Source organism: Phocoena sinus, chromosome 17 (assembly GCF_008692025.1).
Source record: "Phocoena sinus isolate mPhoSin1 chromosome 17, mPhoSin1.pri, whole genome shotgun sequence".
Taxonomy (NCBI): Eukaryota; Metazoa; Chordata; class Mammalia; order Artiodactyla; family Phocoenidae; genus Phocoena; species Phocoena sinus.
Window position 1 is genome coordinate 70,373,931 of NC_045779.1, and position 12,938 is coordinate 70,386,868.

At 47.1% G+C, this 12,938-nt stretch overlaps 1 protein-coding gene across 1 annotated transcript in view; it reads right to left on the reverse strand.

Annotated features, from left to right (window-relative positions):
* The window catches only part of KCNQ3 (potassium voltage-gated channel subfamily Q member 3), a 292,035-nt gene that overhangs the window by 20,866 nt on the left and 258,231 nt on the right, over positions 1-12,938 (reverse strand). Inside the window, 1 exon segment of the mRNA XM_032609424.1 lies at positions 5,977-5,999. Coding sequence (XP_032465315.1) covers positions 5,977-5,999 — 23 coding nt within the window.

Here is a 12,938-nt window from a genome sequence, read left to right on the forward strand (position 1 = left end):
TCACTATCTTGCCTATGTTTGTTTTTCATTAAAACGAGAGATCTTAATTGGGAATTAGATGACAATGAAAATGGAGTGGTCGTCAGCATCCTGGTACTTCACGGTAGAGCTAGGAGAACTCACATCCTTTGTTTCTAGCTACGATATAAATTCCTCTATAGAGAAATGAAGACTCATTTATTTAGGCATTTTGCACATTTTTCTCTGCATGCTCTTCTTTACTGACCTTTAATGAGTTGGCGTTTCTAGGGATTTCTCATACAGAAATAGATGGCCCATGGAAAGATTACAGGCCTAGGGACTCAATGCTTATTAGTTTGAAGGATGAAAGAACAAAGGAGGGAAGGAACAAAATTAGAGCCCTAATCCCTCCCTCAGCCCCGTGTAAAGCCACTCAGCCCTTAACAGTCAAGTCAAAGGAAAGCACCTCAGGGATCCTCTCCTGATGTGTTGTTCCAGGTAGAACTTAGATTTCCCTTCCTCTGCTCACCTCCTCTGTACTCCTGTGTCTATAATATCCCCATACCAGCACCCTCCACACTACATTGTTCTTTTTTGGTTGACATATCCACCTCCCCCATCAGACTGTGAGTCCCAATTCCCTGGGAATCTCTAGGGCCTGAGGAAAAGCAGGGCTCTTAATGTTTGCATGGAAAGAAGGAAGGAAGGGAGGGAGGGAGGGAGGGAGGGAGGGAGGGAAGGAGGAAGGAAGGAAGGAAGGAAGGAAGGAAGGAAGGAAGGAAGGAAGGAAGGGAGGGAGGGAGGGAGGGAGGGGAAAACCATTGCCAAGCTAAGATTCAAACCTATGCTGATCTGGCTCCTAAGCTGGCCTTACAGCATGTGGAAAAGATCCTCGGCACAGAAAACCCAGAAATGTGGGTGTCAATCAGGATAATGACAGTAATAATAATAAAAGCAAACCTTATGTAGTATTTGCCAGGTTAAGGCTCTATTCACACCTAATCCTTACAATAGCCCTAAGAGGTAGGTATTCTTAATATAACCATTATATAGATGAGAAAACTGAGGCACAAAGGTTTGGCAATGTGCCCAAATCATACTGTCAAAAAATCTTCCAAGAGGCTTCCCTGGTGGCGCAGTGGTTGAGGGTCCGCCTGCCGATGCAGGGGACACGGGTTCGTGCCCCGGTCCGGGAAGATCCCACATGCCGCGGAGCGGCTGGGCCCGTGAGCCATGGCCGCTGAGCCTGCGTGTCTGGAGCCTGTGCTCCACAACGGGAGAGGCCACAACAGTGAGAGGCCCGCGTACCGCAAAAAACAAAAACAAAAAAAAAAATCTTCCAAGTGGCCTGTAACTCACATTATCTAATGTGGCAAAACAATGCGGGACCAATTCTGCTACTGTGGCCACAAGCTCACAACACACAGGAAGTGGCTGAGGAATCCCTTGGTCCGACGTCTGTGACGAGGCAGCCGAGGGCCAGGGGGCTGGTGGTTCCTAACGGACTGTCTGGACTGAGGAAGGAAAACGGTGGATAAAGCAGGGACCAGGAGGTAGGGTCATGATCGGACTGACTCCTGGGCTGTAGGAAGAACATCGTGATTTTAAAATAACCCTGATATATTGATCTGGTTCACTCTCATCTGGACAGGTTTGCAAAGTTAGCTCTGCTGAGCTCAAGGATCTGTTTCCTCTGATCCAGTATGTCTGGAGATCTATGAGCACAATTCCAGAACACTTGCAGCTGGTGCTCCGAGGACACGCAGACTCACACACTGATGGAAGAGTGAGAAACTACATATTTTTCTGTGTTGGTTTCCTAAAAGGATTACTTTTCCCATGTTTCCAAATCTCGTGGATGAATAACACACCAAATGAGCAGAACTAATCTCTAGTGAGCATTTACTTCTGCCGGATCACAGGCGTCATTCCAAGCAGCCTATGAGGTTAGGACTATTATTATCCCCTTCCACGTATGAGGACACAGAGAGGTTGCAGAAGTTGCTCAAGATCACACAGCTAATAAGCAGAGCAGCCAGGTTTTGAAGTCTGACGGTCTGACTCTGGAGTCTGTCTCAGCCGGAGAGGCAAGGAGGGTGTGTTACAGGAGGTGACATTTGGCAGAGTCTCAGATGAAGTGAAGGAGCAAGTGCAACAAAGAGATAAGAGTTCCTGGCCGAGAGAGAACAAGTGCCAGGATCAAGAGTCTGCGAGATTAACTGACCTCACTCTTTTCTCCTGGAGGACAAGGACGGCATGACGACCACCTGTGCTGTGCTGGGACTCAGCCTGTATGGTCTGATACAGTCAGACCTATATCTGAAATCCTCATCTTGGCTATTTCTGTCCTTGGCTTAGGTGTAAGTTACATAAACGCTTGAGCTCAATTTCCTCCTAAGGAATATGATTGTACAATATCTCTTTCGTTAAATCATTTATTTAGACATTCAGCAAATTTACGGAGCACACCCAACACTTCAGGCCCAGTGTTAGCCCTATCAAACTCGTAGAGAGGAAGAGGGAATTTTAAAAGTTTTGACTGTATATGAAGTAAATGCGGGACGTCCCTGGTGGTGCAGTGGTTAAGAGCCCACCCGCCAATGCAGGGGACACGGGTTCAAGCCCTGGTCGGGGAAGATCCCGCATGCCGCGGAGCAACTAAGCCCATGCGCCATGACTACTGAGCCTGCGCTCTAGAGCCCACGAGCCACAACTACTGAAGTCCACGTGCTCTAGGGCCCGTGCTCCACAAGAGAAGCCACCGCAATGAGAAGCCCGCGCACCACAACGAAGAGTAGCCCCTGCGTGCCACAACTAGAGAAAAGCCTGCACGTAGCAACGAAAACCCAACGCAGCCAAAAATAAATGAATAAATAACTTTATAAAAAAATAAAGTAAACGCTTCCTTAGGGGAAGTGCTGAGTCCTACTTTAGGGCACCATGAGTGGGGCATCTCAACTAGGTGAGAAGGGGTGAGGCGGTGGGTTGTCAACTGTCTCCATCTTTACAAGAATTAGTTAAGACGATCTATGGAAACTGCCCAGCCCCTACCAAGCCCACAACGGAAGTTGGCTCTCTTCCTTCTCAGAGTTATAGATCCCGAGAAGGAAGCACACCGTGATCAAAGCCAACCTCCCGGCCATTGTAGGAAGTCAGGGGGCTTCTGTTCCTCAAGCAAGCCTGCATAAAATCAAATCAGCCAAGACAGTCCCATCCTTGGGACCAAAGAAGCTCAGCTCTCTTGACCCTTTGCGGGGGGTGGTGGGAACACGCACTAGCTTTATAAGAAACTACAAGTATGAGCTCTTTCCAACAAGCTAAAATGTTCCTTTAATTTTTTTTTTTTTTTTTTTTTGCGGTACGTGGGCCTCTCACTGTTGTGGCCTCTCCCGTTGCGGAGCACAGGCTCTGGACGTGCAGGCTCAGCGGCCATGGCTCACGGGCCCAGCCGCTCCGCGGCATGTGGGATCTTCCCGGACCGGGACGCGAACCCGTGTCCCCTGCATCGGCAGGCGGACTCTCAACCACTGCGCCACCGGGGAAGCCCAAAATGTTCCTTTTCTTATCCCAACAGAGAACCAGGAGCTGTTAAGTTAAAGAGGATATAACTCTTTCCTTGGGCTGACAAACAGATGTGTGGGCCACCTGTGTTAGAAGGTGTCAAAAAGATGAACTCCAAATCTGATTCTGGCTATTTAGAAATAATAATAAAGTAAGATAGAAACACCAGTCAGCCGGCAGCCTGTTGAAGAAGCTAATGGTATACCAGTGAGTATTCATCTAACGCACACGTACATTGCTGACCATTCTCTGGTCTCCTTGCTCCCTGCCTTCTTCGGTCAAAGAATTGATTCCTCTGTCGACAATTCACCCATCCTTCCTCCAGATCTCCGGCACCGCCTCCAAGCTTCACGGCTACAATCACGCCTGCCATCTCACCTGCCAATCTATCAGCCAAACCTATTTGTTGTTCAAATCAAAAGTGCTGCACCCGAGCCTGGATGAGGGAGGCTGAGTGGCTTACGTAACTGACCTCGCTCTTCCTGAGGAGGATGAGCCAGAAAACCCCCAGCGACTCGAACCCCAAGAAATCATGGCATGTCCTTTCCCTCTGTATGTGCCCCTGGCAGAGTGGAGAGTTCTGGACAGAGGCGTGAGTAAGCTGATGAGCAGACTTCAGAGAGCCCATTTTCAATAACTGGAGAAGCATGCCCAGCAAAGCCGCAAAATGCATCTATCTAAGCCCAGATTAAACCAAGCTGCCTAGTCCAGTACACAACGGTGTTTTGCTCATACATTCCAATTTGGCTAAATTCTGTTCGTGTCTCCATAGAGAAGGATATGAAGGTCAATGCAGTCATTCACTTGCAGTGTCAACACCTGCATGATTTAAAACCCCATTAGTCATGAGATGAGGGGGAAAGACAACTCCACGGGGAGTCCTGAGATCACGTAACCCCTCGAGCTCAGGATTTCTGTAACTTGGGGTGAGCCTGCCCCCTTGGGGGGACTCATTTCTGTAAAATCATCCAGAGGAGGATCTCTGCGGCGTCTTCCCGCTCTGCCTCTGTGAGACATGAGCTGCTGCAGGTCCTCTAGCAAACGTCTCCTGACACTGTCACTGTCGGCGGTCAGCCCTCCTTTACAATCTCCCCAAATGCCCCCTGGAGTCCGGACTGGTTCCAACCACAAAATGCTCCTTCCATTTGAAAGTCTGCATAAAGGAGGGACAAAGTCCAAACTGTGTTCTTTGTGAGTTAACTGGTGCTGTCTGTTCCTTCCAGGCAGGATGAAGTGGTTCCCATACAGATGGTCCAGGGTCCCACCACCTCCTCTGCCCAATCTGTCAGCTCTAGAAGGACAACAGCTGAGTTGGCGTCCAGGAGATTGACTGAGAGGCTTTGCAAGTACTTTGTCAACAATAATACTTTAAATCTATATTATATACAGCGTGTATATTTACACATACAATTATTTCTATTTATAAATACAGGTGGCTTTCCATATCTGCAGGTCCCCCATTCACAGGTTCAGCCAAGTGAGGATCAAAAATATTCGAAAAAAATTTTCCAGAAAGTTTCAAAACACAAAGGTTGAATTTGCCACATACGGGGAACGACGTACAGAGCATTTGTGTTGTGTTTACAACTACTGACATAGCACCTGCACTGCATTAGGTGTTGTGACTAATCTAGCGATGACTTAAAGTACACAGAAGGATGCGCACAGGTCACATGCAAACACTCTGGCATTTTATACAAGGGACTCGAGCATCTGCGGATTTTGGTATCCTCGAGGGTCCTGGAAACAATCCCCTGTGGATATAGAGGGATGACTTGTATACAAACAGTTAAACTGTTTGCGAGAGGTGGTCTTCCTTTACAATCTCGAGCAGGGTCCATGGTTTCCCTGATACTGTGACATCTTCTCCAGATGGAACCAAAAGGAAGAGAGAGGACTCATGCGGAAGCTCAGCCTGCTTCTGCGGCAGCCTGCAGTGAGCATGGTTCACTGCGGATCATGAATTATAGTCTTGGTTCACTTTTTGAAAAACCATCTGTGAGCCCAAGAAGCAAACGAAGCAAGATATAATGGAAATAACATGGTCTTAATATTCAGACCTGAGTTTGGATTTTGGTCTTGCTCCTCAGTAGCTGTGTGACCCAGGCGGAGTAACTCAACGTCTCTGAGCCCCAGTCTCCTCAATCCATAAATGAAGACACGAGAGTCGATCTTTCACTGTGGATGTGAGGACCACATGAGATAACACATGCACGACTCCAGACACAGAGGAGAAACACTCAAAATGTGGCTGCTGCTATGATCACAATTAAGTTGTTCCTGAGTAAATTAACATGAAATTGGCAGAGGAAAATGGCGGCCAGCAACAGCAGTGAACCCCCAAACTCTATCTCACGACCTGCATGACTGCCCAGGGGCCCTACAGTGCACAAAACTGGACCCTCTGTCCCGACACAGCGGTGGGAAGAAGAGGCTTCATAATCACAAACATACCTGGCTGCTGCATCCAGCTGTTCCTTCCTGTGAGAAGACGGGGGAGAAAAAAATAAACACAGCATAAATTACATGCAACAGCTCCCCTTCTCCCCAAAATCTGTCCCCAAGCTTCCCTTTGATGAAGATCAAGGAGCAGGGTGGAGCTCTGGGACAAGATGGTGCATGTGGAGGAGAACCAGTGAATGACATGGGTTTCCCCAGCCAGACCGCAGACCCCTCCTGTGATCTAACAGGTCTGGCTCTGAACTCCAAGGTTCTTCTCAGCCATTCATTCATTTATTCATCCCAAAAATGGTTGCTGCCCCACACCTTGTGCTGGGTTCAGGTGATCTGTTTAGCGGTGGGGACAGATCAGGAAACCAGGAATTCCGTAACTTAGCAGCCGCACACCCCATCACTCTGTCACCACCGTCATCATTACAGTCGACATCATGTCACTAATATTTATTGTGCGGTGGTTAGGAGGCAGACACTCTTTTAAGTGCTTTTTATGGATTCACTTATTTAATCATCACTAGCGACCTCTGAGGTAAGTATTATTATCACCCCCATTTTCCTGATGAGAAAACTGAGACACAGAGAGATTCGGTAAACTGCTCAAGGTCTCATAACCAGGAAGCAGCCGAGTCAGGATTCACACCTAGATGATCTGGCTCCAGAGCCCACACTTCTAACCAGGAGTCTACACACATTCATAACTGAGACTTCGCTCAGGCTCTGCCTAGAACAGTCTGACTCCTCCTTTAAGTTCCAGCTGGAGGGGCTTCTCCTGGTGTTTCTATCTAAATTCCCAGGGTTGAGGCTGAGCTAATATCTTCGTACGTGGAATTGGACTGGATCACATTATCTTAGAATTACGGGGTCGTGAGGGGGCAGAGCCTCTGCTTTTCTCAGCTCTAAAATCTGAGCACCCCCTACCCTGGCACTTCGTAAGTGCACAGGAAATACTGAATGAATACCTGGACTGTCATTGGGATCCAGGGGTGGGAGAGATGGGGAGAGAAGATGAGGTATCTTGGTAGAAGAGCAAAAGGACCAGTTGGAGAGTTAAGGATTTCTAGTTCACGCGTCAGCTCAGCCTGTGGGTCTAGTGTGGCTTTGAGCTGGACACATCCTCTGGGCCTATTTCCCCTCCTGAAGCATGTGGACAGAAAAAGCTCTGACTTTTGGCTCCAGGAAAAGTAGGGACGGCACTAAGAGGAGAAGGAGAAGGCGAGGCGGTGGGCCAAGGGCAGGATGGGAGCAGAGGGCTCTGGGGGGGGCAGTGCTAAAGGGAGGGATAAATTAGGAGTATGGGACTATCAGATACACCCTACTATACATAAAATAGACAAGCAACAAGGATTTACTGTATAGCACAGGGAGGATCTTGTAGTAACCTGTAATGGAAAATCATCTGAAAAATTATATAACTGAGTCGCTATGCTGTACACCTGAAACTAACACAATATAGTAAATCAGCTCTATTTCAATTTAAAAAAAGAATTAGAGGCACCACTTCCATTCCCTTCTTATGCTACAGGACAATGATGCCATGCCTCCCCCTCCAGCATCAGAACTCCCCAACCTCCCCACTTCCCCCCCACCCCCCGCAAGCCAGTGACCTCCCACATGCCGCAGAGCAGCTGGGCCCGTGAGCCATGGCCGCTGAGCCTGTGCGTCCGGAGCCTGTGCTCCGCAACGGGAGAGGCCACAACAGTGAGAGGCCCGCGTAACGCAAAAAAACGAAAAAACCCAAAAAACTCTTTCTTTCCAGAGATACAATGGGCTTTGGCATAAGACCTGGGTTCCGATCTTCGCTCCACTGCTTACTAGCTGGGTGACATTAGACAAGATGATTAATCTCACTGATGCTCTGATTCTTCACCTATAAGCTTATGGCTATGAAAAATGGAGTCACCCATTCTACTTATCTCCCAGGACATTCTAAAGATTAAATGAGATAGCCTGTATGAAAACAGATCCAATATTATTTGGCTCTAGCAAAGGGTTACAGCATATAGTCCCCCTTCTCCATTTCTAAGCACTCCAGTAATCTTGACCCTGGTCATAAAAAGAACAAGTTCTGGTTCTACAATAAATTAACTGGGTCTTCTTGGTCACGTAACTTCTGTTTCTTGGGCCTAAGTCTCAGCTTCACTTTAGTTCTAATATCTAATGATTCCAAAGCTGCACTGTCCAATGGTAGCCACTAATCAATCATCACATATGGCTATTTCAATTAAAATGAAAGAAAATTAACAATTCAATTCCTCAGTAACTAGTAGTAGGTGCTCAACAGCCACATGTAACTAGTGGTTACCATATTGGGCGGTGCAGCTATAGACAATTCTACTATCACTTCTAGGGAACAAATCTGTGTGCATGTGTTCTTGTTGGTGGTATGCAACATCTGGTTTTTAATGTCTGCTCTCTTCTCTGTTTGTGCATGAGGATGTTCAATCTACCATCCCCCCAGCATCTTCCTGTACCTTCTCAGCCTCCTACCACCTACTTCTACTAGGTCTACACAGTTTCCACTGGCCAGCAAATCAGAAGACCTGGGTCTGGTCCCAGCTATGCCCAGCGTGATGTGTGGCCTTGAGCAAGCCCCTGAGCTGCTGGGGGGGGCCTCAGTTTCTTCTCATATGAAATTGGGGTGGGACTTGACACTCTCTGAGGTTCTCTGCAATTCCAAAGTAATGATTTTGTAATTTTAAGTAGTCATAAAAGAACACCAAAAAAGGCAATACCATCACTCATCACTGCTAGCCCAAAATATGCATGTATATACATACACATATGTACACATGTGTGTATACATACACACATATACTTGCAAATTAACAAAGAACTACGCTTGCTGGAAACTGATAGGACACCACTTTTTTTTTTTTTTTTTTTTTTTTGCGGTACGCGGGCCTCTCACCGCTGTGGCCTCTCCCATTGCGGAGCACAGGCTCCGGACACGCAGGCTCAGCGGCCATGGCTCACGGGCCCAGCCGCTCTGCGGCATGAGGGATCCTCCCAGACCGGGGCACGGACCAGCGTTCCCTGCATCGGCAGGCGGACTCTCAACCACTGCGCCACCAGGGAAGTCCTGACACCACTCTTAGAAATGGGCTACACAACTTCATCCTTCAAAGTCTTTTGGAGGACTATAAAGTGGTGCAGCCACCATGGAAAACAGTCTGGCAGTTCCTCAAAAAGCTAAACATAGAGTTACCTATTCCACTCCTAGGTATACACCCAAGAGCATTGAAAACACATACCCACACAACATGTACCTGAATGTTCATGGGCCAAAAAGTGGAAATAACACAAATATGCATCAACTGATGAATGGATAAATACAGTGGGGTATATACGATGGAGTATTATTCAGCCATAAAAGGAATAAAGTTCTGATACACAAGACAACATAGATACAACTTGAAAATATTATGACAAATGAAGAAATCACATTATAAGATTTTATTTTTATATGAAATGTGCAGAATAGGCAGAGTTGAGAGAGAAAATATTAGTAGTTTGCAAAGGGCTGGGGGACAAGAGGGAACCAAGAGTAACTGCTAAAGGGCACAGGGCTTCTTTTTGGGGTAATAAAAATATTCTGGTGGCGATCAATGCCCAACTTTGTGAATATACTAAAAACCTACCAAATTGTTACTTTAAAAGGGTACCTTTTATGGAATGTGAAATCCTTTTGTAGTATATGAAATATATCTCAATAAAGTGTTCTTTCAAAAAAGTAAGTCAAAGAAAAAAGCCTTTAGGAAGCAGGTGAGGACACACCAGTGTATTATCAGCTACTTTTTTTTTTTTTTTTTTTGCCATTAAACATATGGAGTGGGTTGGAATATGGGCGGGTGGGGGGGCACGGCATTTTTCTCCCAAGGGACGGCCTTGTTTCAGAACGGTTGCCAAGTGAATTCTCTAGTGGTTTTATACTTTTGTCCTTGAAAAACGGAAAGACATGTTCTCTCTTAGTGTAAAAGCCATTCCCATATCACGGCTGCTGTCTGCAGCACAACGTACTCCTTGGAGTCTCCGACAGCTGGGACAATGCCTTATTTATAATAAATCAACGCAAAAGAATGGGCCTCTTGCCAAGACCTTGGGATGCAAAGCAAACAGGAATCTTGATTCAGAATTCCATGTGGTGGCGCAAGTTCTTGTTTCTGAGTTCGAGGTCACTCTGTTCTCTTCAGGAGAAGCCCCCTGCCCATTCTAAGACCCTTGTTATCCCAAGGAAAGCTGATACTATCCCAAACCCAAAATGATTATAGCAACAATCGAATGTTAGAATCAAAAGGAATCACAGAGATCATCTTCTGAGTAAATCTAATTACAAGGAAGAAGACACAGTTAGTAAACCAAAATTTATCATTCCGTTACGGAAGGCTTGCTTCTTCACATCTCATTAACTCTCCCACAAGTCATCACTCCCTGAGTTTCTTTCCCTTTGCTTATTCCCTTTCAGGTCCTCCCTCTATCGTCCCTTCCTACTGCTGTTACCTTGGTTTAAGCTCTCATTTCCTCTTCCCCTGAATCGTGCATTCCTTTGCTAGCTGATCTCCTTGTGTAGAACCCTGAGCCTGTCCAATCCATCCTCGCTCCTGTCACTTTCCTGAAACACACATCTGATCACGTCATTCTCTGCAGCCAATGGCTTCTCTTCGCTTTCAGGATCAAGGTCAGAGTCTTTCACAAGTCACTTGTGACCTGCATGGTCTGGTCCAATCCTTAGCATATACAAGAGGCTCAAAAATATTGGAGGACTGAATGCCTGGACTAGAAAATGCCACGTGCCACTAGACCCTCTTGGGAGTAACAGCACCATAGACGCTGAGATGGGAGAGGTAAGCAGAGCCCTGAGGTTCTGGGGCCCTGCAGGTCGTGGTCAGGGTTTGGATCTTGTTCTCTTCATCATGGTTATCCAGTGGAAGGTTTTATGCAGGGAAATGAGTCAGTCATGATGTCATGAATTTTCTTAAACCTTTACCACAGTCCGGGGATGGAAGTGGAGGGAAAATTGAGGCCGAGTTCAGAGCCTGGCCCCAGGTTCCACAACGAGAGTGTGGGAAGGTGGGATGGGGTTGGGGGGAGCCACCCGTCCAGCACTGGGTCATGCTATGGTTCATGAACCCAGACACATGGCAGAAACATGCTTCAGGGCAGGGTTTCCACTCCAGGTATGAGTTCTGAGTGTCCCTCTACTTCTTCCAACTCAAGGGTCCTATCCACCCAGGCTTCTATCCACACACTTAAAAATCTGAGCTCTGGACCACAGTGTCTAAAATCTACCAAAGATTTTGGGCACTTCGCTGATGGTGTCGGTGAGCGTGTTTCCTGCCTGAGTGCAACTAGCGGTGAGTCACGGGCACCTCTAGTTTCCTAAGGTGAAAGCTTAGATTATTGAGATCAGGAACCAAGATGGCGGAGTAGAAGGATGTGCTCTCACTCCCTCTTGCGAGAACACCAGAATCACAACTAGCTGCTGGACAATCATCAACAGGAAGACACTGGAACTCAGAAAAAAGGATGCCCCACATCCAGAGACAAAGGAGAAGCCATGATGAGACGGTAGGAGGGGTGCAATCCCAGTAAAATCAAATCCCATAACCGCTGGGTGGGTGACTCACAGACTGGAGAACACTTATACCACAGAAGTCCACCTGCTGGAGTGAAGATTCTGAGCCCCACATCAGGTTCCCAACCTCCCAACGGGAGGAGGCATTCCTAGAGAATCAGACTTTGAAGGCTAGTGGGATTTGATCGCAGGACTTTGACAGGACTGGGGGAAACAGAGACTCCACTCTTGGAGGGCACATACAGGGTAATGTGCGCATCAGGACCCAGGGGAAGGAGCAGTGGCCCTAGGGGAGACTGAACCAGACCTACCTGCTAGTGTTGGAGGGTCTCCTGCAGAGGCAGGGGGTGGCTGTGGCTCACCGTGGGGACAAGGACACTGGCAGCAGAAGTTCTGGGAAGTACTCCTTGGCGTGAGCCCTCCCAGAGTCTGCCATTAGCCCCACCAAGGAGCCCAGGTAGGCTCCATTGTTGGGTTGCCTCAGGCCAAACAACCAACAGGGAGGGAACCCAGCCCCACGCATCAGCAGACAAGCGGATGAAAGTTTTACTGAGCTCTGCCCAGCAGAGCAACAGTCAGCTCTACCCACCACCAGTCCCTCCCATCAGGAAACTTGCACAAGCCTCTTAGATAGCCTCATCCACCAGAGGGCAGACAGCAGAAGCGAGAAGAACTACAATCCTGCAGCCTGTGGCACAAAAACCACATTCACAGAAAGACAAGATGAAAAGGCAGAGGGCTATGTACCAGATGAAGGAACAAGATAAAACCCCAGAAAAACAACTAAATGAAGTGGAGATAGGCAACCTTCCAGAAAAAGAATTCAGAATAATGATAGTGAAGATGATCCAGGACCTTGGGAAAAGAATGGAGGCAACGATCGAGAAGATGCAAGAAATGTTTAACAAAGACCTAGAAGAATTAAAGCACAAACAAACAGAGATGAACAACACAATAACTGAAATGAAAACTACACTAGAAGGAATCAATAGCAGAAAAACTGAGGCAGAAGAATGGATAAGTGACCTGGAAGACAGAATGGTGGAATTCACTGCCACAGAACAGAATAAAGAAAAAAGAATGAAATGAAGACATCCTAAGAGACCTCTGGGACAACATTAAATGCAACAACATTCACATTATAGGGGTCCCAGAAGGAGAAGAGAGAGAGAAAGGACCCGAGGAAATATCTGAAGAGATTATAGTCAAAAACTTCCCTAACACGGGAAAAGAAATAGCCCCCTAAGTCCAGGAAGCATAGAGAGTCCCAGGCAGGATACACCCAAGGAGAAACACGCCGAGACACATAGTAATCAAACTGGCAAAAATTAAAGACAAAGAACAATTATTGAAAGCAGCAAGGGAAAAATGACAAATAACATACAAG